Consider the following 24,144-nt stretch of genomic DNA (forward strand, 5'->3'; position numbering starts at 1 on the left):
GTTCAAAGGAACATCAAAGCCATGTTGAGAGACCCGCCGCCTACTTCAGCGCAGAATAGTGACGTTTGTGGCTTGTTGACGTGTAAGTCGGATGAATGCGACCTGGCAGTTCAGACTGAAGTCGCATATGAAAAGATCGGATAGGAATCGGAATTAGGACCACATATCCAAACGGCCTGGGTCGGATTTGAAAAAATCGGATCTGTGTCGTTCATATTGTCAATAAAAGATCGGATACAGGTCACATATGGGCGAAAAAATCGGATTTGAGTCACTTCAGCCTGCAGTGTGAACGTAGTGTTTGTTAACCATTGTTTTGGGAAATTTGATTGAATAAATGACTTTTTTTTTTTTGTAAAGCAACCTCGTTTTTTCCATACTCTTACCAGCTTGTAAAAACAATGTTATTTACTACTTTATATAAAGAAATACAATTAATATTATGCAGAATTTAGTTCAGCCTTTTGGTCCGGCCCTCCACAAAATCTTCTGTTTCTCATGTGGCCCCATGGAAAAAATAATTGCCCACCCCTGCTCTAGAGTGTCTGTCAGAATATGATGGTAGACGTTAGTTTGTCGGTCAGATTTTGATGACAGAAACCGATGTGTTTCTATTGTCATTTAGCATGTCTGTCATGTCAGGCTTTTATTAATTAGTTACCAGGACTACTGTCCTAAAATTTACTGTGAATGTCCAAGACCCCAAATGCTACTAGAAAAACTTAATAGAATGATCAAAATAATCAATTCAGCAATTTAAGGAGATGGAACTTAACTGGCCTCTGTTATGGTAGAATCTGCCATGTGCACCACAATGACCTTGCTTCACATGTAAAGGGTGAGGAAAAAGTCCCACTTTTCCAACACCCGAGTTGATCTTTGGGGTAGTTTCATGTCTCGTGCGTGTGTTTTTTTTTTTTAAATATGTAGTTGGGCTGAAATCCACAAAATCACATATTGCTGAAAACTGGCAACCCTTGTTAATAATATTCCATTATCTGTGTGCACCTCACTGGCTATAGGAAACACACCTACTGTATCAAACAAAGGCCCTTGATGATTGGGCCACAGACTGCTGGGAAGAGATATGTTGATAAATGCAAATGAAAAAAATATTTGGGGGATGTATGGATGTTGCACATGTTGCTCCAAAACCTGTCTGTACCTTTCAGCATTAATGGAGCCTTCACAGATGTGCAAGTAACACACCCTCGTACCATCACAGGTGCTGGTAACAATCTGGATGGTCCTTTTCCTCTTTAGCCTTGGAGGACAAAACGTCCATGCTTTTCTAAAAACAATTTGAAACGGGGACTCCTCAGACCATAACACACTTTGTGTCCGTCCGTCTCCGCTGAGCTCAGGCCCAGAGAATTTGCCAGGGTTTCTGCATGTTGTTGATTATCTGGCTTTTGCTTTGGCACTTGTAGACATGAAGAATTATGTTTACCAACAACAGTTTTCCAAAGTGATCCTGAGCCCATGGAGTAACATCCTTTACACACTCATGTCAGTTTTTAACGCAGTGCTGCCTGAGGGATCGAAGGTGACGGGCGTTCAGTGTTGGTTTTCGATATTTAACCTTACATCACTTAGAGATTTCTGTGATTAAATTCCTTGCTCTGTTCTTAAAGGAGAACTGAGGGCAAATTTTTTAATTATCAGAATTCTAATTCTCATTTTATTAAATATAGGAAAGTATTTTTGAGAGCTATTTTGTCACTGCTATAGCAAGTTCTGAGTGTTTGAAATATGCTCTGTAATATCAGTCCATATGTCAAAGCGATGGCCGTAAACGAGATTCTAGGGATGAGCGAGTACAGCATTATCTGGAGCCGTACTCTGAGTGGGCGGGGCCTAACCCAGCAGTGGGTCTGGTTGTCTTGAAACGGGCGGGGCTTTAACCAGTATGTTATTTTAAGCATGCGATTGATATGGGTTGATCAGAAATTGTTATATTTATTGCTGATTAGAAAACTATTTACAGAACAGCATTGAGCTTCAGATCAATGGTTTTGATCACGATAGCAAACGAACTATTTCCAGAACAAGTTTTGCAACAATGAATACATGTGGTTGCAATTATGAAATGAAATGTAATGAACAAGAGTTTTCATACTCAACTTTCTATTTTTAACTTTTAATTTTTTTATGATCAGTGTGATTTTTTTTTCCACACCAGGTGTGTGTGTAGCTTAATTTGTAATAATATTTATACCACTGCTACCTAGAAAGTGTCAGACACTCAGTGCGTGAAGTAAAATAAAACTGGTTAGAGCCAACTGACGGTTTAAAAAAAAAAAAAAAAACTCTGACGACCGGTAGTGTGTGTGTAGCTTAATTTGTAATACTTATACCACTACTACCTTTATTTTTTACATGAATTACAGGAAGAAAGTGTCTGTCAATGCGTGAAGTCAAAAAAAAAAATCTCTGACAGGCAGACGCAACGCGAATCGCTTTCTACCAAGCACCACATCTGAACGAACCCATGTTTACCAGAACTCTACTGGTTATAAGTAAGTACAGTGGGGCAAAAAAGTATTTAGTCAGCCACCAATTGTGCAAGTTCTCCCACTTAAAAAGATGAGCGAGGCCTGTAATTTTCATCATAGGTATACCTCAACTATGAGAGACAGAATGGGGGGAAAGAATCCAGGAAATCACAATGTAGGATTTTTAATGAATTAATTGGTAAATTCCTCGGTAAAATAAGTATTTGGTCACCTACAAACAAGCAAGATTTCTGGCTCTCACAGACCTGTAACTTCTTCTTTAAGAGGCTCCTCTGTCCTCCACTCGTTACCTGTATTAATGGCACCTGTTTGAACTCGTTATCAGTATAAAAGACACCTGTCCACAACCTCAAACAGTCACACTCCAAACTCCACTATGGCCAAGACCAAAGAGCTGTCAAAGAACACCAGAAACAAAATTGTAGCCCTGCACCAGGCTGGGAAGACTGAATCTGCAATAGGTAAGCAGCTTGGTGTGAAGAAATCAACTGTGGGAGCAATTATTAGAAAATGGAAGACATACAAGACCACTGATAATCTCCCTCGATCTGGGGCTCCACGCAAGATCTCACCCCGTGGGGTCAAAATGATCACAAGAACGGTGAGCAAAAATCCCAGAACCACACGGGGGGACCTAGTGAATGACCTGCAGAGAGCTGGGACCAAAGTAACAAAGGCTACCATCAGTAACACACTACGCCGCCAGGGACTCAAATCCTGCAGTGCCAGACGTGTCCCCCTGCTTAAGCCAGTACATGTCCAGGCCCGTCTGAAGTTTGCTAGAGAGCATTTGGATGATCCAGAAGAGGATTGGGAGAATGTCATATGGTCAGATGAAACCAAAATAGAACTTTCTGGTAAAAACTCAACTTGTCGTGTTTGGAGGAGAAAGAATGCTGAGTTGCATCCAAAGAACACCATACCTACTGTGAAGCATGGGGGTGGAAACATCATGCTTTGGGGCTGTTTTTCTGCAAAGGGACCAGGACGACTGATCCGTGTAAAGGAAAGAATGAATGGGGCCATGTATCGTGAGATTTTGAGTGAAAACCTCCTTCCATCAGCAAGGGCATTGAAGATGAAACGTGGCTGGGTCTTTCAGCATGACAATGATCCCAAACACACCGCCCGGGCAACGAAGGAGTGGCTTCGTAAGAAGCATTTCAAGGTCCTGGAGTGGCCTAGCCAGTCTCCAGATCTCAACCCCATAGAAAATCTTTGGAAGGAGTTGAAAGTCCGTGTTGCCCAGCAACAGCCCCAAAACATCACTGCTCTAGAGGAGATCTGCATGGAGGAATGGGCCAAAATACCAGCAACAGTGTGTGAAAACCTTGTGAAGACTTACAGAAAACGTTTGACCTCTGTCATTGCCAACAAAGGGTATATAACAAAGTATTGAGATGAACTTTTGTTATTGACCAAATACTTATTTTCCACCATAATTTGCAAATAAATTCTTTAAAATCAGACAATGTGATTTTCTGGATTTTTTTTCCTCATTTTGTCTCTCATAGTTGAGGTATACCTATGATGAAAATTACAGGCCTCTCATCTTTTTAAGTGGGAGAACTTGCACAATTGGTGACTAATACTTTTTTGCCCCACTGTACAAACTGAAATAAAAAAACTTGAAGCTGAAGAAACCCGAAATGTTAACGGAAAAGAGCCGCGAACCGGAGAGACAGAGAGCTGTTCTCTGTGTGAGTGAGCAGAGCGGTGTGTGTAGGGGAAGGGGCGCTGTGACGCTGTGTGAGGATTTTCATTCAGTCCGAGCACAAATATTGACTCATATTACTCGTATAATACTCGTACTCAGCAAAAGTGCTTTATCCGTACCGGATACTCGTTTCAGCTGAGTATCCGACTCAACTCTACAAAATTCGTTGAGACCTGTGCGAGACATCGCAGGATGTAAGTAAAACGTACAGCGGAAATCAAAGTGACCGACGTCTGCCAACGTTGTCAAAAGACGCGCGCGCCCGCTTTCGAATGCTGACGTAATCAAGCCGGAAATTTTGTTTGTTTTGTTAGCGATCAGGAAAGTTTGAAAAAAGTAGCCAGTAATCGTCAATTAAACTCGTTTTTGTGCAATATTTCATTTGGAAAACAGTTTTCAAAATGGCGGCACTGACACCTGGCTGACACTTCACGTTTTGAAGTCTCGTTAAGACCGCGCGGATAAGCGACGCCTGCCGTGGACCAAACGAACTACCGAATAGGCCGATAAGTATAATATTTAACTGCGATTAGTTACCAATACGAGTCACGATATAAGGTTACTAAAACCGAAAACGTAATTGAATAACACGTAAGAAATAAAGCAAGTTTAAAAATGACTTCAGTTCTCCTTTAAACTATTGGACTATTTGCCCATGTCATTTTCACAAAGTGGTGAACCTCACGCCATCCTTACTTGTGAACGACTGAGCCTTTCGAGGATCCCCCTTTACCTACAGAATGTTCCAAACAGGTGTTCAGATCATTCACAGCTTTCCCAGTCTTTCATTGACCTGTCCCAACATTTTTGAAATGTGGTGCAGGCATCAAATTCAGAATGAGTGTACATTTCAAATTCAGAATGAGTGTACATTTACTGTGCGTGTATATAACACATACATACACGCACAATTTTAGTTTGAACATTAAATATTTTGTCGTTTTTATTCACATTTTGCACAGCTTTCCAACTTTTTTTGGAGTTGCAATAATAAAGGAATGCTCTCCATAGCTGCTGTTTTAGCGGAGAGGAAAAAAATGTCAATTTTGGGACTAATTCACCGACACGGTGCCAAGAGTGAAATTCCCTCTTCCTCTAAAAGGCGGGGGGGGGGGGGACTGACTATGCAAGGAAAAGGAAAACATGACGAGCACGGTTTGTGAAGACGTTATAGGCTGAGGAAAGCTTAATCATGGAAATTCATAAAGTAGGTTATTTAGAGACAAAACCATGAAGAACAAGCCAGTTTTTTTTCCTCCCACAAAAGAAAGCAACGACTTGGATACATCTCAAATTATCAAAAAAGTGTGTATACCATTCAGGAGCTTTGCACATCGTTCACATTCGCTCCTCATGTTTCAAAGTGAAAAGCCCCACACGGTTACAGGGACTTGTTTTACCTGCTGCTGTCAACATGACCAGAGAGACCCTCAGCGCAAATCTGCCACAAATCATTTGAAAAACAACCTGACACGTTCTCTGGAGGAGAATGGGAGGACACAAAACATCAGACCTTAACACGCATTAACTTAAACTAAATGACGCATCCTGATTTTGAGAGACTTTTTTTTAATGAAATCACATTCTCAGGTTTCCCTTTGATTCACACAGACTATGATTTCAGCTCTTCTTGTTAATCCTCATAGCTGTGCATTTTTCATATTGAGTAGACAATTTGGTAGGAAATTGCACTTACTCAGGATGATGTATGATTTATATAGTGGCCCGTTTTCATATTAATGTCATGTGAATAATTCATTCTGCGCTTGATTAAGCATGCGCGTTGCCTTTAATAAACTGATTTTCCACTGTATACTTGAGGTACAACCTTAACTCAGTATCCAAGTTGATTTGTTTCCTGTTATGAGGTAGTAAATGATTATTCATTTTATTCGGCCTTTGCAATGGACAATTGTTCATAAAATTAATATGCAATTCTTTGTTCCGTAACAACTTACATGTAATAATCAGCTTTAAAAGGTCATAGGCAAAGGTTTTCAATTTATGCACATTTGAAACTTTATATGTTAAAAAAACTCTCTGTAATTTTCTTCTGGTCCCAAGAAGTATTGTTAATAAGTAATAATTAAAATAAGTTAGCACGGATCACGGCGCATTCCGTTCGGCGATTTTCGTGACCACTCGGCGCGTGACGTCATTCAAGACAGACAAACCGCTTGAGTTGAGTCCACTTCCGCTTATTTGCGTTGCCGTTCGGCTTGAATGCAGATGTGCGTTTGGGAATTTCCAAAGAGAAACCCCATGCCTTATTGGTGTGCAGTGAACTGTAACAACGGGACCGGTTCAGGAAGAAGTTTTTACCTTTTTTCAAGAGAAGAGGTGGAGAGAGTGGGTTGTGCGCGTGAAGCGAGAGGGTTGGCAGCCGGGTAAATACGCCACTCTGTGCTCCGATCACTTTTTGAAGAAACCCCAGCTGTTGGAGAGTTTAGGTGTCAGTGTTGGACAGAGAAGGCTCAAACCTGACGCTGTTCCAACAAAATTCGAACACACAATCAAGCAGTCAAAGAAGAAACGGAGCAGCAACGCTCAAGCAAAAAGGAGAAGATTGGAGGTAAACATTTTTACCTTTGCTTGCAATTGACAAGTCAAGAATCCTGAGGGATCCTGTACAGTCATTGTGGAAATGAGACAAAAGGGATATTTCCTCGCTTAGAGTAGGCTATAAATAGTATAATGTAGGGATGTTAACCGATGACCGTTTGACCGGTGGTTGACCGACTCAATGTCAACCGGTTAATTTTTTTTTGGTTGTCGGTTTAAAAAAAAAAAAAAAAAATCGTTTTGAAGCTGCCGATTTTGGAGCGGAGGACTTGGAATTCCATGTTGTAAACGCTTGGGGCGTGCCATGCGGTGTAAGGACGACAGCTGACAAATTAGAAACACCCATTCAGTCATGTCCCGCCCCAGTTAAAGAGAGCTAACAAATCAGAAACACCCATTCAGTCATGTCCCGCCCTCCCGCTGCCACTCTGCAAAAGTGTAGACACAGGCTTTTTAGCTTACAAATTACTATTCTGTTTTTTTTTTTAATTATTATTAGAAGGCACATCGAGTTTAGTCCTGCCTTGGCCAGTGCATTCTGAAAGTGTGTTTCGGTCTGTAGCCAACAATTCATGTTATTGCAGATCATATCTCTCCACACAAACTAGGCGCAGATGCCGACTTTTTTTTTTTTTGAATCGCGCAGATCCGTTTTTTTTGGGGGGGGGGGGGGGGGGGCGTTGGAGTGTCTGAATGTAATTTCAAGGTGGATTCTGTATTAAAATTACTAAATAGGCGGGTGCCGTTGCAGTCCATGAGGCGTGGGGGGTGTGGGAGGAAGGCAGTGGATCGGGGGGCTGCGCACGTTTGCACGGAAGCTGCGCACATTAAATTTTGCGTGGCTTCGGCGCGGGCATGCGCGGCTTTCTGATTTGCTGTCTTCTTCTCGTGCTTGTACTTCTTGTGTTTCGTGGACTGTGGCGGCATTTGCTTATATGCAGAATTTGCTTTGAAGAAGTTGTGGTCGGACGCTCCAACGCCCCCCCTTGGGAAAGGAAAGTCGGATCTGCGCGATTCAGCCATGGAGAGGGCGGCATCCGCCAAAAGGCGCACCGTTTACATCCCTGTAATAATTCCAATTCTAGAATTTTAAACTCATAGGTTAACCGACAGGCGGCACGGTGGTGTAGTGGTTAGCGCTGTCGCCTCACAGCAAGAAGGTCCTGGGTTCGAGCCCCGTGGCCGACGAGGGCCTTTCTGTGTGGAGTTTGCATGTTCTCCCCGTGTCCGCGTGGGTTTCCTCTGGGTGCTCCGGTTTCCCCCACAGTCCAAAGACATGCAGGTTAGGTTAACTGGTGACTCTAAATTGACCGTAGGTGTGAATGTGAGTGTGAATGGTTGTCTGTGTCTGTGTCAGCCCTGTGATGACCTGGTGACTTGTCCAGGGTGTACCCCGCCTTTCACCCGTAGTCAGCTGGGATAGGCTCCAGCTTGCCTGCGACCCTGTAGAACAGGATAAAGCAGCTACAGATAATGGATGGATGGATGGATGGAGGTTAACCGACTTTAACCGGCTAATGAGGCTCGGTGGTCGGTCAAGATTTTTTTTAGTTTTCGCCATCCCTAATATAATGCTTGTATTACTATTAGCAATATAAATGAATCCACTTTATATTATAGGGATTGTGTATGTGCCCGGGTGGTTTAATTATTCTTCAAAAGGGCTCTTATTTAGTATTATGAAGAAAGTAAGAATTGATCATAACTACCAGGATAAATCGTTTGGGCGCGAGTCTTGTTGAGGTCCGGGGTCACTGCGATCAGAGTCGGCCGAGTCGCTGCCCGATTCTGAGGTCGCACAGTCAAACCAGTGAGCCACATTCACCGATTAGGTTCATACATGTATGGTTTCACCTCTCGATATTCAATTTGAAGAGTTCCTACTTCAAAATCGCTATCAGACATTTTACACAACCTCTCACGACCGAAGTCCGTACACGTGTGCTCGGTTCGCAAGTAAACACAGAGCTGCTCCCAGTCTGTTTGCTTTGAATAACGTCACGATGACGGTCCCCTGGTGGTAAAAGTGCACGTAAGTGAGATGTAAACAAACCCTTGGAACTTGTGCAAACCAGTATATTTTAACCGTTTTATTCAATGTTGGGGTGCAAATTAGACACCAGGAAGATTTAATTCGTTTTTTGGGTCGTTCTTCTAGAGAATAAAGTTGATATTCTACGTTTCACCTCTGACCCTTGCCTATGACCTTTAATGTAGTGTGGACATCATGTGACGATGAAAATGTTAAACACTGGCTCTGAAGCAAAACTAGTTGAGAACCATTGCTCCAGATATAAAAAAAAAAAAAAAACCTGAGAAAAAAGGGACACTGCAAAAACGCTCCAGCGACCAAAATTCGGTACATTTTGCACCGTCAGCTTGATTCCCCTCAAAGAAATCAATTTAAAAAAGAAGCAGCCTTTTACATTTGCTATTGCACATAACTGATAACTACAAAATGCTGTCTGTAGTTACTAAAGTACTTACTTTGTCAAAGCCCATGGCACAGAGTTTGTCTATTTTGCGTGTGTATTCGGGACTAGAGACGGGAGCACCAGCGTAAACATGAGACCACAGTCGAGCAGTCTGTTTGAACATCTCAGGATTCTGTTTATACTGAAAGAACCAAAGTACAGAATGTAATGTAAACACCACAGAGTTTATCACAGTAAATAATTCTGCATTTTGTTTTCCTCGTTTCTGTTTAGCACACAGTATAAATTAATAATAAGCCACTTGAGATTAAACAACATCTACACATAAGACTCATAACAGAGCCGTTATGACACATTCTCACACACACACACACACACATCTACCTGATTGGCTACTACAGCGTCCTGAGGGTCATCGGGCTCGGCTGCAGCTAGTAAAGCCTGTAGTGAGAGCAAAACTGTGCGCAGAGTCATCGCTGCAGCCCTGCAGAGAGCAAAGAGGTACGTATCTGTTAGTTCATTACTATTTCTGGTGTAGAAATCCCTCGGAGATTAAAGCCAAACTTCACCCTGGAGCACATTAAACATGTGCTTAGTAATTCCGGTGCCATTTGAAAAAAGTGTAGAAGGAAACGCTGTTAGAGAATCCAGTGAAGTTCGAGACTTGCTGTGGGTAGTGAGTGATCTCCAGAATGACGAGCACGGTGGTGCTGGCAGCGAGGTTAGCATTTAATATGAACAAGTCAACACTTTGGAATCCGATCTGGAGCCAAGAGAGCTGGACGGGCTCGAGTACTAAAGCGCTGCTGCACTGCTCTCTTCAGGTCGAGATAAATCGATGGTTCAATCCCACAATCAGCAGCACTGTGTACAATGTAGGAAAACTATTAACCCAAGTGAAAACAGACCAACGTGTTCATTCATGAAGTTCAAACTACTAAAAAAAAAAAAAATTCTTTACAAAATAAATTGCCATTTTAAAGGAACAGTCCATCGTACTTCCATAATGAAATATGCTCTTATCTGAATTGAGACGACCTGCTCCGTACCTCACCAAGCTTTGCGCGACCTCCCAGTCAGTCAGACGCAGTCAGATGCGCTGTCACTCCTGTTAGCAATGTAGCTAGGCTCAGCATGGCCAATGGTATTTTTTGGGGCTGTAGTTAGATGCGACCAAACTCTTCCGCATTTTTCCTGTTTACATAGGTTCATATGACCAGTGATATGAAAAAAGTTCAGTTACACAAATTGAAACGTAGCGATTTTCTATGCTATGGAAAGTCCGCACTATAATGACAGGCGTACTAACACCTTCTGCGCGCTTCGACAGCGCATTGATATCTGAGCTCTGTATCAATGCGCTGTCGAAGCGCGCAGAAAGTGTTAGTACGCCTGTCATTATAGTGCGGACTTTCCATAGCATAGAAAATCGCTACATTTTAATTTGTGTAACTGAACTTGTTTCATATCACTGGTCATATAAACCTATGTAAACAGGAAAAACGTGGAAGAGTTTGGTCGCATCTAACTACAGCCCCAAAAAATACCATTGGCCATGCTGAGCCTAGCTACATTGCTAACAGGAGTGACAGCACGTCTGACTGACTGGGAGGTTGCGCAAAGCTCGGAGAGGTACGGAGCAACTCGTCTCAATTCAGATAAGAGCATATTTCATTATGCAAGTACGGTGGACTGTTCCTTTAAGAAAGGAGGAGAAATAACCAGAAGCTGTTTCAACGGATTTAAACTGAGGACTTTAACATTAAAGTGGGGAAAAAAAGGGGAAAAAAATGCATAATACTTTTTTGCAGCGCAATAAGAAAGACGTTACACACAATACCAAATGCGGAGACTTTTTTTTTTCCACATGTTCATTTATTTTCTTTTTTACTTCATGCTGAAATCAGTAGCACAAGAGAAAGTCTACCTGCAGCTTTACTTGATAATCATGAGGTAAAGTGAGCGGTTGATTGGTTGAACCAATCAGATTTACAGTGGGGCAAAAAAGTATTTAGTCAGTCACCAATTGTGCAAGTTCTCCCACTTAAAAAGATGAGAGAGGCCTGTAATTTTCATCATAGGTATACCTCAACTAAGAGACAAAATGAGAAAAAAAAATCCAGAAAATCACATTGATTTTTAAAGAATTTATTTGCAAATTATGGTGGAAAATAAGTATTTGGTCAATAACAAAAGTTCATCTCAATACTTTGTTATATACCCTTTGTTGGCAATGACAGAGGTCAAACGTTTTCTGTAAGTCTTCACAAGGTTTTCACACACTGTTGCTGGTATTTTGGCCCATTCCTCCATGCAGATCTCTAGAGCAGTGATGTTTTGGGGCTGTCGCTGGGCAACACGGACTTTCAACTCCCTCCAAAGATTTTCTATGGGGTTGAGATCTGGAGACTGGCTAGGCCACTCCAGGACCTTGAAATGCTTCTTACGAAGCCACTCCTTCGTTGCCCGGGTGGTGTGTTTGGGATCATTGTCATGCTGAAAGACCCAGCCACGTTTCATCTTCAATGCCCTTGCTGATGGAAGGAGGTTTTCACTCAAAATCTCACGATACATGGCCCCATTCATTCTTTCCTTTACACGGATCAGTCGTCCTGGTCCCTTTGCAGAAAAACAGCCCCAAAGCATGATGTTTCCACCCCCATGCTTCACAGTAGGTATGGTGTTCTTTGGATGCAACTCACATGGATTAAAGCAAAAAAAAAAAAAAAAAAAAAATCATCTGACTGAAGAAAAAAAAAAGCTCCATGTCGTTGGCCCCTACCACGTCAGCGATGCGTCAAATTTTAAACGCCGTGTTGTCCATTATCCCCTCGGCCCCTACTTATAGTACATTTACATAATTTTAACAATGACTAAAGCTAAGGCAAGACTTTACCATTGTCATTACTGGCTATTCATGATGAAACATCAAGTTTTCAGCGCAAAGTGCAAATTTATTTCAACAGTACTTTAGTAATGCACAGCAGTGGTTAAGAGAAAAGTGCAAGTGCAGTCGAACTTGAACCATGCTTTCAAAAGAGTGGAACAGAAAGAAAAATAAAATCTGTTGAAATAAAGCCAGGAAACAAGAAAAGTAAAGCGAAAGTTCACTTTTTCTGCTTCTTCGCAGTGAAGGCAAAGGCATTTGGCAACACCTGATGCCTGTTTTTGTTTCTTTTTCCTTGGCACAGCAGCAGGAGCTTGCCATTATCGCCCATTTCATTTCGCCAAGCCCATCTCCACTTATACTTTACCGTTTCGTCGATGTCTGACACATCTGTGCCTTCATTTAAAAGAAGTGCGTCCATGCTGGCAAAACCAAAAGTAATTCGACGTGCTCTAGTGATGGAAATCGAAGGGCCTACGTCAGGTGAAATATGGCCTTATACGCAGTACTCGAGTTGAGGGGGGATGTGGGTGGAGGCATCCCCCTTCTGAAATAAAAATCTCAAATCATCCCCCTTATAAAACGGCCATCCCCCCCCCCCCATCACATCCCTTGGGACATTTTACCAATTAATGTGGAAATTAGCCTACTATTATTTTAACAAGTATTACTACCATTTCAACATTAGAGGCTTTGTGCAGTGATGGCCTACATGCAGCCGGATAAAAAAGACGCATATTTATTTATTCGGTTGCACCTCTCATTCACACCTATACAGAGGTTTCAGTCACTGAAAACAGCTACTTTTGCAAACTCTGGGCAGAGTGGAGATTTCTGAAAACTCCATCTTCAGACACTCGTGTAAATCGGGAAAACGAAGCAACAGTGGGCGAGAGGGCGCGCGCGAATATAATGAGTCACAGGTGTGAATCTTTCACCGAATGCCAATTGTCCCGGTTCCTCATGAAATCGCACGCACAAATTCATTAGGTTAACTTTCAAATAACTGTTCTTGTGCACTTGCGACACCGGAGCCACTTTCCTGAATTTTGAGCTTCGGAGTATTCGCTTCTTTATCTATTTAATCAATGAATTTGTCACATACATTAAATTACTAATGTAAACCATTAGTAGCCTATTTAAGCAATCGCTGTTTTCTCCACTGTTTTCTGACCTTTTGTGCTGAGTGAATGAGACACTTCATTACACTCCACTGACCGACTTCCAATTCCGGACTTTTTTGAAAATGTAAAATATAGGCCTACGAGATGGTTTTTTGGGACTTAATTCACGTTGGTCCTTCACTATTAATTTTTGAGACTGACGAGGCACTAAATACTGTGGAATTATTTTCTCCTTACTATAAAGTTTGGCATCTTAAACAAGTGTCGGGAAATCTTGCAGCCCGACTCTGCAGCCTCCAATGTTTAAGCGAACTGCTGAAACCATAATGTTTAAAGATTAAATCGTAGGCTAATCAAACCAAAGAAAAACACAGCCTTTCCAGAACATTGTGTGCCGAAGCCTGTTTAACCTACAAAAGGCTTAATAGCATAGATCTTGCTGCGGCTTCAACAGGGCTGTTTAGATTTTTCACCTGATCACCTTTCAATAGGCAAATATTATTATTATTATTATTATTATTACTACTACTACAATAGGCCTAGTATTAGTAGTAGGCAAATAGTTGCCTAGTAATAGGACAGCCACATTGTTTCATCAGTGGAGCCGCCGTTAAAAGGAAACTGATGCGGAGCGCCGCGGCTCGCCCCGGGGTGAATCCAGGCCCGGCGCCAGGAACAGTTTACTAAGGGGGCAATTAGAAATCGCAAGGGGGCAAATATTGTTCATATAGTGTGTAGTAGTGATGGCGGTCTGACAACGTGTTTCAAACAATTAACTGCACCAACCACAAAACCACGGCCCCGAAGGTTGCTTTAGTACGGGAAAATCATGTGACATATTACCAGGGCAGTTGCGCTTTATCAACACCCGTGCCCACCTGTTAACCCTCCCCTCCAATTTTCTCACAGACACGCGTTACAACCGGAAAGATGCCAAACATAAAACACACACACAAACCTACAGCCAAGTCCTTTAAATTTAAAATACATACAAATAGCTCCACGGCATGAAAACAAAACGTCAATGCAAGTCTAAGGTACTTGGCTCGGCGGCCAAAATTATAATTTAAAAAAATCAACAGACCCCGCGGCTGCACCAGTAATAGCCTTCCTGACTCGCACCGAGTCAACGCTAACCACTTAATCCGCAATCCCAGTTTAGGCGTGTAGGGGACAAAACACTCTGAAGTGATGAATTTTCACCCCCGCTGCATGGGGGGGTGACGTCAACGACACATATTCTTACGCTATTCGCGCACAAAGCGGACCATATATGAACAACATAAACGGAGATAAACTTAGCCTACAAAGAAAGAAAATGGATTCACAATATTGTGATTGAATTCGTTTAATTCGGTGGGGGAAAGACTACTCCCGTAAACTTGACTGCATATTACAGGATATTGCAGAGACAGTGCACTTGTGTCATAACAACCAATCAGATTTGTTCTACCGTGCCAGTTTTAGTAGTGATTTATGTGAAATGTATTTTTGTGCAATGCGCAACCACTTAATATTTCGTATTTCAAAATGCAAATTATTAATACGTCTATAATACATTATTTTTTCATAAGAAAACAATTAAGTGATCTGAGTCTCCGTTGAGGGGGCGACGCCCCCTTTCGCCCCCCACGGCGCCGGGTCTGGGTGAATCGCGTCCCGAGGCGCGGGGCTGGCCCGCCCTGGCAGCGCTGGTTCATTGGGCAGAGGTCGCTGGCTGCCAAGTTTGGAGAGGCTGGGACCTCCCCTGGCCGAGTTACGAGCGTGCAAAGTCGGGCTGGAGCCGCCGATAGAAACGAAACTCAAGCCGAGCACCACGGCTCGCTGCCTACGCCGAGCCTCCCCGGGACTAGACAGTAGCGGAGGCTGTATTTATTTATTTAGGCCTATCTAGCGCAACAACTTGTTCCTTTACATATACTCAAACATAGCGCAAGAAAGGGTTCAACAACAGGCAATCACAGCAGCTTGGTGAAGTTCTAAATCACATCGGTGTCAGACCTATGGGCCTACCCCCCCCCTTTTTTTTTTCCTCGGATCTGCATCACTCTCATTATTGACCTTTAGCGGTCCCAGTTGATGGAAATCCGTCGTAGCGACGGAAAACTTTAATCCATGAACTCAGCATTCTTTCTCCTCCAAACACGACAAGTTTAGTTTTAACCAAAAAGTTCTATTTTGGTTTCATCTGACCATATGACATTCTCCCAATCCTCTTCTGGATCATCCAAATGCTCTCTAGCAAACTTCAGACGGGCCTGGACATGTACTGGCTTAAGCAGGGGGACACGTCTGGCACTGCAGGATTTGAGTCCCTGGCGGCGTAGTGTGTTACTGATGGTAGCCTTTTGGCCCTTTTCCACTACCCTTTTTCAGCTCACTTCAGCTCGCTTCAGCTCACTTCAGCTCGCTTCAGCTCACTTCAGCCCGACACGGCTCGCGTTTCGACTACCAAAAACCAGCACGACTCAGCTCGTTTCAGCCCTGCTTAGCCCCTAAAACTCGCACCGTTTTGGAGTGGGGCTGAAGCGAGCCAAAGCGAGCCGACTGAGGCTGGAGGCGTGAGCAGACACTCCCCTGTGCACTGATTGGTGAGGAGGCGTGTCCTCACATGCCCACACACGCCCCGCGAGCGCGCTGGGATCTGTAAACACCGCAAACCCGGAAGAAGAATAATTACGAATTACGAGAATTTCTGAAGCCTTATGCGCCTCGCCTCATCTATACGCTCTTGCCAGTATCTGTTGGCGTTGTCGGTGACAACAAGCCACAGCACCGAGACCAGCAACACTAACGACTCCATGTCCTCCATGTTTATTGTTTACTATTCGGGTCGTGAGACTACCGCTGAAAAGCTCACTGAATCAGTGACATACAGAGCATCGTGGAGGAGTTCGCGGAGCGCAAGGCTCGCCGTATGCCCTTCAAATAATGCGCGCAGTAGGCTATTGATGTTTTATTATGAGCCATGTACAGTATGTCGCCTAATGTTTTTTTGTTTCTGAGTTACATGTTCGTTTGAAGGACTTAATGTACAAAATAACATAGTTGCACCCCGTAGTGTTGAAATTGGTAAACAGTGCATTCAGTGAGGTTTGCACCGCCCTCCTTTTATTTCTGACTCTTCCTGTCACCGCTGCAACCTCTGAGCGCTCATTCGTATGCCCTTCAAATAATGTGCGCAGTATAGGCTATTGATGTTTTATTATGAGCCATGTACAGTATCCTAATGTTTTTTGTTTCTGAGTTACATGTTCGTTTGAAGGACTTGATGTACTAAATAACATAGTTGCACCCGGTAGTGTTGAAATTGGTAAACACCGCAGTTGCGGACATTTTGTAGCCTAAAATGATGTTATGATAAGCTTTAATAAAGGGCCCGGTCATTTGCCCCGCCCCCGGCCCGGCTCTGACTTGTTCCGCCACTGTCACTGATGTCACTGTTTGCGCTGCTTAACGACATCACATGACGTCCACCCACTTTCGCTAACTCCACCCAATGTGTCCACCCACTTCCAGCCAGCACGGTTCAGCGCGGTTGTAGTCGAAATGCAACTTCAATAGCCCCGCTCAGCCCGACTCAGCTCGACTCGGCACGGCACGGCTCAGCCGCGTTTGTAGTGGAAAAGCGGCATTTGTTACTTTGGTCCCAGCTCTCTGCAGGTCATTCACTAGGTCCCCCCGTGTGGTTCTGGGATTTTTGCTCACCGTTCTTGTGATCATTTTGACCCCACGGGGTGAGATCTTGTGTGGAGCCCCAGTTCGAGGGAGATTATCAGTGGTCTTGTATGTCTTCCATTTTCTAATAATTGCTCCCACAGTTGATTTCTTCACACCAAGCTGCTTATCTATTGCAGATTCAGTCTTCCCAACCTGGTGCAGGTCTACAATTTTGTTTCTGGTGTCCTTTGACAGCTCTTTGGTCTTGGCCATAATGGAGTTTGGAGTGTGACTGTTTGAGGTTGTGGACAGGTGTCTTTTATACTGATAACGAGTTCAAACAGGTGCCATTAATACAGGTAACGAGTGGAGGACAGAGGAGCCTCTTAAAGAAGTTGTTACAGGTCTGTGAGAGCCAGAAATCTTGCTTGTTTGTAGGTGACCAAATACTTATTTTACCGAGGAATTTACCAATTAATTCATTAAAAATCCTACAATGTGATTTCCTGGATTCTTTCCCCCCATTCTGTCTCTCATAGTTGAAGTGTACCTATGATGAAAATTACAGGCCTCTCTCATCTTTTTAAGTGGGAGAACTTGCACAATTGGTGGCTGACTAAATACTTTTTTGCCCCACTGTAAGTCAAATAAATTAGGGCTGTCGAAGTTAACACGTTCCTTTTAACGCCACCGATTTACTACTGTTTTGGGATTACTAAGCACAAGGTCACTTATAAACACATGCCATCAAAGGCCACATTGTATTGTTCAGTCTTCACACACTTGCATTTCCCTGTAACACACAATCAGGTGCGGTTATAGAAGAACCTTGTTACTATGATCGCTACACCCATGTGCCACTCAACAGGCAGTGGGATCACTGATAAGAATGTGTCTTGAATCATGCTGCATCATGCTTATTTTAGCCAAATTCAAAGATAGCACATCACACACACACAGTCGTCAACTTGCACAGCGTCCTGGATCGTAGTTTAGCAAGTCTAAACATCAAAACACTGCAGCTCTGGTACAATGAAGACAGAATGTTGAACAATAACTGAACAGAAGAGCAGGTGTTTGTTTATTCTCCACTTGAAATTCAAAACCAATATCTCATCTGTTCAGAGTCTGTGGTACGGGTCAAAAAGGGTAACCTCGACAGCTGCTGTCACCATGTTCATTGATCCAGACAATCGTAATCAAAGAGTTGTGTGTTGCTGGATTTTCAAATTTAGTTGAAACCCCTGATTAGGGGTGAGCAAGATGACGATTTTAGATTGTGAGCAATTAAAATGTGTCCGTGATCTGCTTTACAGCGAGATCTTGAGGATCAGGATACGAAGCACATTCTGTTGGTTGGGCTGAAAATGCTCAGACATCACAAGTTGCACCAGACTCTATTCGCTAGGCCAGCTCACGCTCTCCTGGACACACAAACAAACTAATCGATAATAACCTCGTTTTCTTTTTGGCAACATGTCGGACTACATGGAGGAGCAGGTGCCACCTAATACAGCCCCAGGCAGTGTGTTAGCAAGCTAGCTATATCTATCTATCTATCTATATATATATATATATATATATATATATATATATATATATATATATATATATACACACACACACATATATATATATATATATATATATATATAATGTATGTGTATATATATATGTATATGTGTGTGTGTGTATATATATATATATATATATATATATATATATATATATATATATATATATATATACACACACATATACATATATATATACACATACATATATATATATATATATATATATATATATATATATATATATATATATATATATATATACACACACACACACACCCCCTCACCGGCCACTTTAACAGGAACTTGTTCTTGATTCTAAGATCTGTGTTCTTCTGCTGTTGCATGCTGAGATGCTTTTCTGCTCACCACGGTTGCAAAGAGTGATTATGAGTTACTATATCCTTCCTGGCAGCTCGAACCAATCTGTCCATTCTCCTCTGACCTCTCCTATCAACAAGGCGTTTGTTTCCACCCACAGAACGGTCACTCACTCAGTGTTTTTTCTTTTTCGCACCATTCTATCTGTGTAAGCTCTAGAGAGACTGTTGTGTGTGAAAATCCCAGGAGATCAGCAGTTTCTGAAATACTCAGACCAGTCCATCTGGTTCAAACCAACACCCATGCCACAGTGAAAGAAAGTCACACTGAACAATTTTCCCCGTTCTGATGTTTGAAGTGAACATTAACTGAAGCGCTTGATTTGTATCTGCACGATTTGATGCATTGTGCTGCTGTCAAGGGATCGGCTGATTAGAGAACTGCAGAAAACAGCAGGTGGATGTATGGGTGTTCCTAACGAAGTGGCCAACGAGTGTATATTAGCCGCCTCACTCAGTACAAAAGCTAGTTCTGTTTTAAACGACAAGAAATCATGACCCATGTTAACCTATACTGAATAGAACACTGGGCGATATTACTTTTCCCCGTTACTGTATTACCTTAATGCTGACTTCTTCAAATTCAGATTAAAATGCATTTCACCTTTTAAAAGCCAAACGCTGTATTAAAATAAGGTGCATGTTGTATGCATTGTATGGATCTTTCAGTGGAACAGCCACGCCCGTCTCTGTGATTGACACAGATACTGTAAATCTCACATGCAAATCAATCATTCGCTACTAGAGGGTTTGATCTTTTTGTTTTATACACAAAGCTGTGCAAAGAGACTTTCAGACTGGGTTATCATACCATGGAAACTTCAAACCATCCCACAATGCAAGCACAAGTGATCAGACAAAACTCACCACTGGTCTTTCAGAATGTCCAAACATATCGCCCCAGTAACCGAACTTATATTGGGATGCCAGATCTTTGTAATAAACCGCACCTGAAAGTAAAACGACAAGAATTAACTGTTACTCTGATGCAGCAAATGTAGTTCTATGACAAATGTATCACAATACGTTTGGGAAAAACTTATCATGATTCCTGATACTACTTACAATGGTGCATTCAGGTTCTACAGATGGTTTGACATGGCCTACAGACTGCAAATATCAAAAATATTTTAAAAGTAGCCTTGTTAAAAGAACTAGCCTAGGGTTGAAACTTGGTGGTCGCACGGTCACCAGTGGCGACTAAAAACTGACCAAGGCCACTAAAAGTTGAGGTTTGAGAAGTACAAAAAAAATTAAATAAAAAATGTTCCTCCCTTGGAGTACCTTTCTTTGCTTTCCTCAACTCTAAGCTCGTGAATCTTAGTCAAAGTTCAGTTCTAAAGTGCAAAATTCAAAGCCGTTCGTGAGTTTTCAGATCGCGCCACGATATCTATTGCAGTGTCCGAAATCACTCACTACTCACTATACGTATATAGTGGACCGGATAGTGAGTTAGCCATTTTGTAGTGTTGTCCGAATGTATAGTGAGAATTACTACACCCTATATAGTGCACTCAAAGTATCTCACAATGCATCGTGAAAAGCAGTGTACAACCGATGGTCACTAACCAAGCAATATCATACATTGTGGTTGTACTGAAAGGCAAGAGTCATCAGATGACAACGTATCCCCCCTGGCCCCCACTCCAAATCTTCCTAAGTTGAATTGGTTGCCATGGAAAAAAACAAAAACACAACAACATTATATATCACAGAAATCCCAAAATGTCAAAAGGCACAACTCCTCTAGTCACTTAATATAACTATCAGGTTTTGTGTAAAAATTCCTAATAGTTTTAGAGTTATGCTCCAGAAACTAAAATGTTTACAGACAGAAGGACAGAGTGATGGCAATATTCCCCCGCATTATATGCCAGGGGGATGATTTAAAAAAAAAAAAAATCCTGCAGTCATGCAGCAGCTATCATCTGGAAGGCAGGCTGTGTCAGAGTAGAGCGGTTGTATTGGTTTACTCATAATGTAGTGTTTATATATTGTAAGTCACTTTGGACAAAAGTGTCTGCCAAATACTGTAACTATAACTACAGTGGGGCAAAAAAGTATTTAGTCAGTCACCAATTGTGCAAGTTCTCCCACTTAAAAAGATGAGAGAGGCCTGTAATTTTCATCATAGGTATACCTCAACTATGAGAGACAAAATGAGAAAAAAATCCAGAAAATCACATTGATTTTTTTAAAGAATTTATTTGCAAATTATGGTGGAAAATAAGTATTTGGTCAATAACAAAAGTTCATCTCAATACTTTGTTATATACCCTTTGTTGGCAATGACAGAGGTCAAACGTTTTCTCTAAGTCTTCACAAGGTTTTCACACACTGTTGCTGGTATTTTGGCCCATTCCTCCATGCAGATCTCCTCTAGAGCAGTGATGTTTTGGGGCTGTCGCTGGGCAACACGGACTTTCAACTCCCTCCAAAGATTTTCTATGGGGTTGAGATCTGGAGACTGGCTAGGCCACTCCAGGACCTTGAAATGCTTCTTACGAAGCCACTCCTTCATTGCCCGGGTGGTGTGTTTGGGATCATTGTCATGCTGAAAGACCCAGCCATGTTTCATCTTCAATGCCCTTGCTGATGGAAGGAGGCTTTCACTCAAAATCTCACGATACATGGCCCCATTCATTCTTTCCTTTACACGGATCAGTCGTCCTGGTCCCTTTGCAGAAAAACAGCCCCAAAGCATGATGTTTCCACCCCCATGCTTCACAGTAGGTATGGTGTTCTTTGGATGCAACTCAGCATTCTTTCTCCTCCAAACACGACAAGTTGAGTTTTTACCAAAAAGTTCTATTTTGGTTTCATCTGACCATATGACATTCTCCCAATCCTCTGCTGGATCATCCAAATGCTCTCTAGCAAACTTCAGACGGGCCTGGACATGTACTGGCTTAAGCAGGGGGACACGTCTGGCACTGCAGGATTTGAGTCCCTGGCGGCGTAGTGTGTTACTGATGGTAGCCTTTGTTACTTTGGTCCCAGCTCTCTGCAGGTCATTCACTAGGTCCCCCCGTGTGGTTCTGGGATTTTTGCTCACCGTTCTTGTGATCATTTTGACTCCACGGGGTGAGATCTTGCGTGGAGCCCCAAATCGAGGGAGATTATCAGTGGTCTTGTGTGTCTTCCATTTTCTAATAATTGCTCCCACAGTTGATTTCTTCACACCAAGCTGCTTACCTATTGCAGATCCAGTCTTCCCAGCCTGGTGCAGGTCTACAATTTTGTTTCTGGTGTCCTTTGACAGCTCTTTGGTCTTGGCCATAGTGGAGTTTGGAGTGTGACTGTTTGAGGTTGTGGACAGGTGTCTTTTATACTGATAACGAGTTCAAACAGGTGCCATTAATACAGGTAACGAGTGGAGGACAGAGGAGCCTCTTAAAGAAGTTGTTACAGGTCTGTGAGAGCCAGAAATCTTGCTTGTTTGTAGGTGACCAAATACTTATTTTACCGAGGAATTTACCAATTAATTCATTAAAAATCCTACAATGTGATTTCCTGGATTCTTTCCCCCCATTTTGTCTCTCATAGTTGAGGTATACCTATGATGAAAATTACAGGCCTCTCTCATCTTTTTAAGTGGGAGAACTTGCACAATTGGTGGCTGACTAAATACTTTTTTGCCCCACTGTATATTAAACCATAAGCGCCGAGCTCTAGTCTAATAGAACTCTACCAGCCGACTACACCGTGGTGTCTCTTGTATCGGCTCAAGAAGCAAAAGCTCGGTCAGAGAAGCATAGTCTCACCGTTTTAATGCACATGGTGTCAAACTTTGGAAACAATAAATACACACCACACTTAAATAATCCCTTGTCTATGTATTTGTCCAAACTTCTTCAACTTCTTAACTGCCCTGATCATTCCAGGTATTAGAGGCTATTTGTTTACACTAGTACTTAAGCACTGGTCGCTCTTGGATTCTCTCAGCTACATGCACTTATTGTTAGTTGCTTTGTCAGCAAATGTCAGCTAAATGACTAATGTACAATATCTAAACAACATTTACACAGAATTAATGTTGTTGATTAATCTGTTTCTGGGGGCACACGTTAAACACCGTGGGGTGTTGTTCAAGTAAAGAATGGTTTTAATTTTTGTGTTTGACTAGAGGAAATTTAAGGGCCACTTTATTTTGGCCTGGGCCACTAAGAATTCAGGGATACTGGCCCGAGCGGTGACCAAGCACTGAAGTTCATTTATAGCCCTGTTAGCCTTCGGTACTTTCTGAGAACAATGTACAAAAACTTGTTCCTATGATATTTGCCTGATATGCGTGTTTATTACAATGCTGGCTTCCTGGGTTTAAAGATCTCATCATGTATAAGGGATGGGTTTAATGTGTTGGAATCACTAAGGCATCTTAATTCATGAAACTTGTACACTTCTGGAAAAAGTGTCCCATCTTGAACCCTTAGTTTGTCCCTCTATGGAAGCCCTTAAAGGAAAAAGCTGCCAAAAAAAATTTGCATACTACTCTTTGCATTATTAATTATAATTAATAAAATTCTGAGTTCACTCTTTCAGTTTAAACTTCTTTTTGTGGTGTTTATCTATTTTCACGTTTGGCAACAGTTCCCTACATTACAAACAATGCTCAAGGTTCTACAACCTACTGATAGTCGCAGCAGTGGGATTTTGCCCTCGCTTCACCTCTACCTACCGCGAGTTGACCTAGTGGTTAGTGTGTCTGACTCTCAACCGGGAGATCATGAGTTTTACTCGTGGTTGGGTCATACCAAAAGCCATCATAAAAATGGTACCTACTTCCATCTGGTGAGTCACGGTGCAATACAGATGTGAGCAAGGCGTCAAACTCTCGCGGTTACCAGAGAACTAGCCCCCCACTGTAACCCTAACTATGTAATAGGCGAGAGGCCGAGGGCTACTGAAATGGAGACTGGCGCTGCCCAATGTGCCTCGTGGCATGGGAACAACTTTCACCTCGACCTAGAGAGCGATGCAGCAGAGCTTTAGGCCTTTACTCTGTCCCGCTCTCTCACATCCTCATCTGTACACACTGCTCAAACAGATCAGCTTCCAAATCTTCAACTTTTATAAGTTTTCTAATTCTGTCATCAATGCCATCACGATCTGCATCTTGTAGATCACTCAATACCTGAGCCTCTGCCATAACTCAATACAACGGTGTGATATTTCAATAATACTGGCTGGTGTTGAGTGGTACACAGGGATCGAAATGGGAATTTGGGAGCTGGACCAGTGCATCTCGGAGGTACTGGTCCGAATGGAGTAGCACTGGTCCGTATTTAT

At 42.4% G+C, this 24,144-nt stretch overlaps 1 protein-coding gene across 2 annotated transcripts in view; it reads right to left on the reverse strand.

The window, feature by feature from the left end:
- The window catches only part of ube2kb (ubiquitin-conjugating enzyme E2Kb (UBC1 homolog, yeast)), a 39,608-nt gene that overhangs the window by 4,770 nt on the left and 10,694 nt on the right, over window positions 1–24,144 (reverse strand). The window contains exons 4-6 of one of the 2 annotated variants that reach the window (XM_060916505.1): window positions 19,723–19,805; window positions 9,615–9,714; window positions 9,283–9,411 (exon numbers count right to left, since the gene is read on the reverse strand). In XM_060916505.1, coding sequence (XP_060772488.1) covers window positions 9,283–9,411; window positions 9,615–9,714; window positions 19,723–19,805 — 312 coding nt within the window. The remainder of the gene's footprint in view (window positions 1–9,282; window positions 9,412–9,614; window positions 9,715–19,722; window positions 19,806–24,144) is intronic. The other variant, XM_060916506.1, reaches the window with a different exon arrangement.

Source organism: Neoarius graeffei, chromosome 3 (assembly GCF_027579695.1).
Source record: "Neoarius graeffei isolate fNeoGra1 chromosome 3, fNeoGra1.pri, whole genome shotgun sequence".
NCBI lineage: Eukaryota > Metazoa > Chordata > Actinopteri > Siluriformes > Ariidae > Neoarius > Neoarius graeffei.